General features: G+C 55.5%; 2 protein-coding genes across 2 annotated transcripts in view; one reads left to right on the forward strand and one right to left on the reverse strand.

Moving 5' to 3' along the window:
• LOC310818634 (calpain-2 catalytic subunit-like) overlaps positions 1 to 658 on the reverse strand; it is a gene marked incomplete at its 5' end in the record, with an annotated part of 17,240 nt that extends 16,582 nt beyond the window's left edge. The window contains one exon of the mRNA XM_083689631.1: positions 647 to 658. Within this exon, the coding sequence (XP_083545757.1) occupies positions 647 to 658 (12 nt within the window). The remainder of the gene's footprint in view (positions 1 to 646) is intronic.
• A 28-nt stretch (positions 659 to 686) lies between these two features.
• The window catches only part of LOC310818635 (calpain-1 catalytic subunit-like), a gene marked incomplete at its 5' end in the record, with an annotated part of 15,184 nt that continues 13,370 nt past the window's right edge, over positions 687 to 2,500 (forward strand). The window contains 6 exons of the mRNA XM_083689632.1: positions 687 to 702; positions 1,005 to 1,123; positions 1,241 to 1,374; positions 1,627 to 1,795; positions 2,198 to 2,281; positions 2,479 to 2,500. The exon at positions 2,479 to 2,500 is cut by the window's right edge and continues 64 nt beyond it. Of these exons, the coding sequence (XP_083545758.1) occupies positions 687 to 702; positions 1,005 to 1,123; positions 1,241 to 1,374; positions 1,627 to 1,795; positions 2,198 to 2,281; positions 2,479 to 2,500 (544 nt within the window). The remainder of the gene's footprint in view (positions 703 to 1,004; positions 1,124 to 1,240; positions 1,375 to 1,626; positions 1,796 to 2,197; positions 2,282 to 2,478) is intronic.

Here is a 2,500-nt window from a genome sequence, read left to right on the forward strand (position 1 = left end):
GTGTGGCTGGGGATCACTGGGATGACTCAGAGAGGAGGGGGGGGGGGGGGGGGAGGGGGGGAGGGGGGGAGAGAGGGGAGGGGGGAGGAGGGGGGGGGAGAGGGGGGGAGAGAGGGGAGGGGGGAGGAGGGGGGGGGAGAGGGGGGGAGGGGGAGAGGAGAGGGGGGGAGAGGGAGGGGGAGAGGGGGGAGAGAGAGAGAGAGATCCAACACTCCCCCACAGCAGAACTCAGACTGCTGGAAAACTTCTCTCTCACATCCCAACAACACTACACCATATTCCTCCGCCCTGTTGGCAAACACACACACACACACACACACACACACACACACACACACACACACACACACACACACACACACACACACAGATTAATGCTGCATGGGAGTGCTGCCAAGGTCCTGGAGCTCTGAGCTCTCTCTGTCTCTCTCTGTCTCTCTCTGTCTCTCTCTGGCTGGGTTAGATAGTTGGTATGCTGTATAACTGTTAACACAGGATAGAACAAATCAGACCCAGCCCTTCTACACACACACACACACACACGCACACGCACACGCACACGCACGCACGCACACACGCACGCACGCACACACCCTTCTGTAGGGCTAGAGAGTGTTGAAAACACCCTCCTCTCTTCTCTGTCTACCTCACAGCCCATCAGCGCCCCCTTCTGGTCTCTCTCAGTAATGACACCACTGTTCTGTCAACCCTGAGAAAAGCTTTTTGATGCCTGTTAAACGTTTTAAAGGAGGAGGCTTTTTGTAACTCTAAAGCCTCTCATCCGGTAACAGGGTCGACATTCTGAGAGCTCCTTTGTTACTGCAACTGCCACAGAACTTTCAGGACTCTGAAATAAAAACAACATTGTTAAAATCATTACACAACAACAGCTTGAATGGAAATGATTATATGTGGTTCAGATAGATAGATAGTCTGTGTCATATACTCATCTACCCTCTCTCCCCCTCCCCTCCCTCTCCCCCTCCCCTCCCTCTGTTCCACAGGTGACTGCTGGTTGCTCGCAGCGATAGCCTCCCTGACCCTGAACGAGGAACTGCTCCACCGGGTCGTTCCTCACGGCCAGAGTTTCCAAGACGACTACGCCGGAATCTTCCACTTCCAGGTCAACACACGACCATATATGGACATGACCCTCCACGAATGAATAAATGAATGACTTGCCTCAGCCATTTGATTGGTCAGGAGGTAACCGTGTTTTATTTAACGGTTTTCTTTCCAGTTCTGGCAGTTTGGGGAGTGGGTGGACGTTGTCATTGACGACCGCCTGCCCGTCAAAGATGGAGAACTGCTGTTCGTCCACTCAGCCGAGGGGAACGAGTTCTGGAGCGCCCTGATGGAGAAGGCCTACGCCAAGTCAGTCTACACACACCACACACACACACACACACACACACACACACACACACACACACACACACACACACACACACACACACACACACACGCCAAGTCAGCCTCTCTTCTTCTCTGGTCCTTCAGGGTTAGGGCTTCTGACTGGGACGCCATCTTGAATTCAATCAAACCCACAATGCTGCTTCCACCAGTTCCTGTTATGTTGTGTTGTGATGATGTTGTGATGATGTTCTGGTTGTGACGTGTCTCCAGGCTGCATGGCTCCTACGAGGCCCTGTCTGGGGGTTCCACCACGGAGGGCTTTGAGGACTTCACTGGAGGCGTGGCTGAGATGTACGACCTCCGCCAGGCTCCAAGGCACCTCCACAGCACCATCAGCAAGGCCCTGGAGAGAGGCTCGCTGCTGGGCTGCTCCATAGACGTGAGTCCCCCCCCCCTCCATCCCCCCCCCCTCCATTCCTCCCTCCTCCCTCTATCCCTCTTCCATCCCTCCCTCCTCCCTCCATCCCTCCCTCCCTCCATCCCTCCATCCCTCCCTCACTCCTCCCTCTATCCCTCCATACCTCCCTCCCTCTCCCCCTCCTCCCTCCCTCCCTCTATCCCTCCCTCCCTCCATCCCTCCATCCCTCCCTCCCTCCTCCCTCTATCCCTCCATACCTCCCTCCCTCTCCCCCTCCTCCCTCCCTCCCTCCCCCCCCCTCTCCTCTGAGGAGTATAACTCTGTAGTATTGTGTTTGTGTTGCCAGCAAACCAGTATATCCAGTAGTGTGTGTGCGTGTAACTGACTGTGTGCGTGTGTGCGTGCGTGTGTGTGTGTGTGTAGATCACCAGTGCGTTTGATATGGAGGCGGTCACCTTTAAGAAGCTGGTGAAAGGCCACGCCTACTCTGTGACGGCGCTGAAGCAGGTGAGTGGTCAGGGGCGTGGTCAGGGCGGGGTCAGGGGCGTGGTCAGGAGCTGGGGCTAGGGGGCGGGGTCAGGGGCCGGAGTCAGGCTAACATCAGATTACCTTACCTTAGTGAAGACGAATGTGGAATGTTTGACATCCAATAATTTCTTTGTGTGTGTGTGTGTGTGTGTGTGTGTGTGTGTGTGTGTGTGTAGGTGGACTACCGTGGTGGTATAG

Source organism: Argentina silus, assembly GCF_951799395.1.
Source record: "Argentina silus genome assembly, chromosome: 18".
Lineage (NCBI taxonomy): Eukaryota > Metazoa > Chordata > Actinopteri > Argentiniformes > Argentinidae > Argentina > Argentina silus.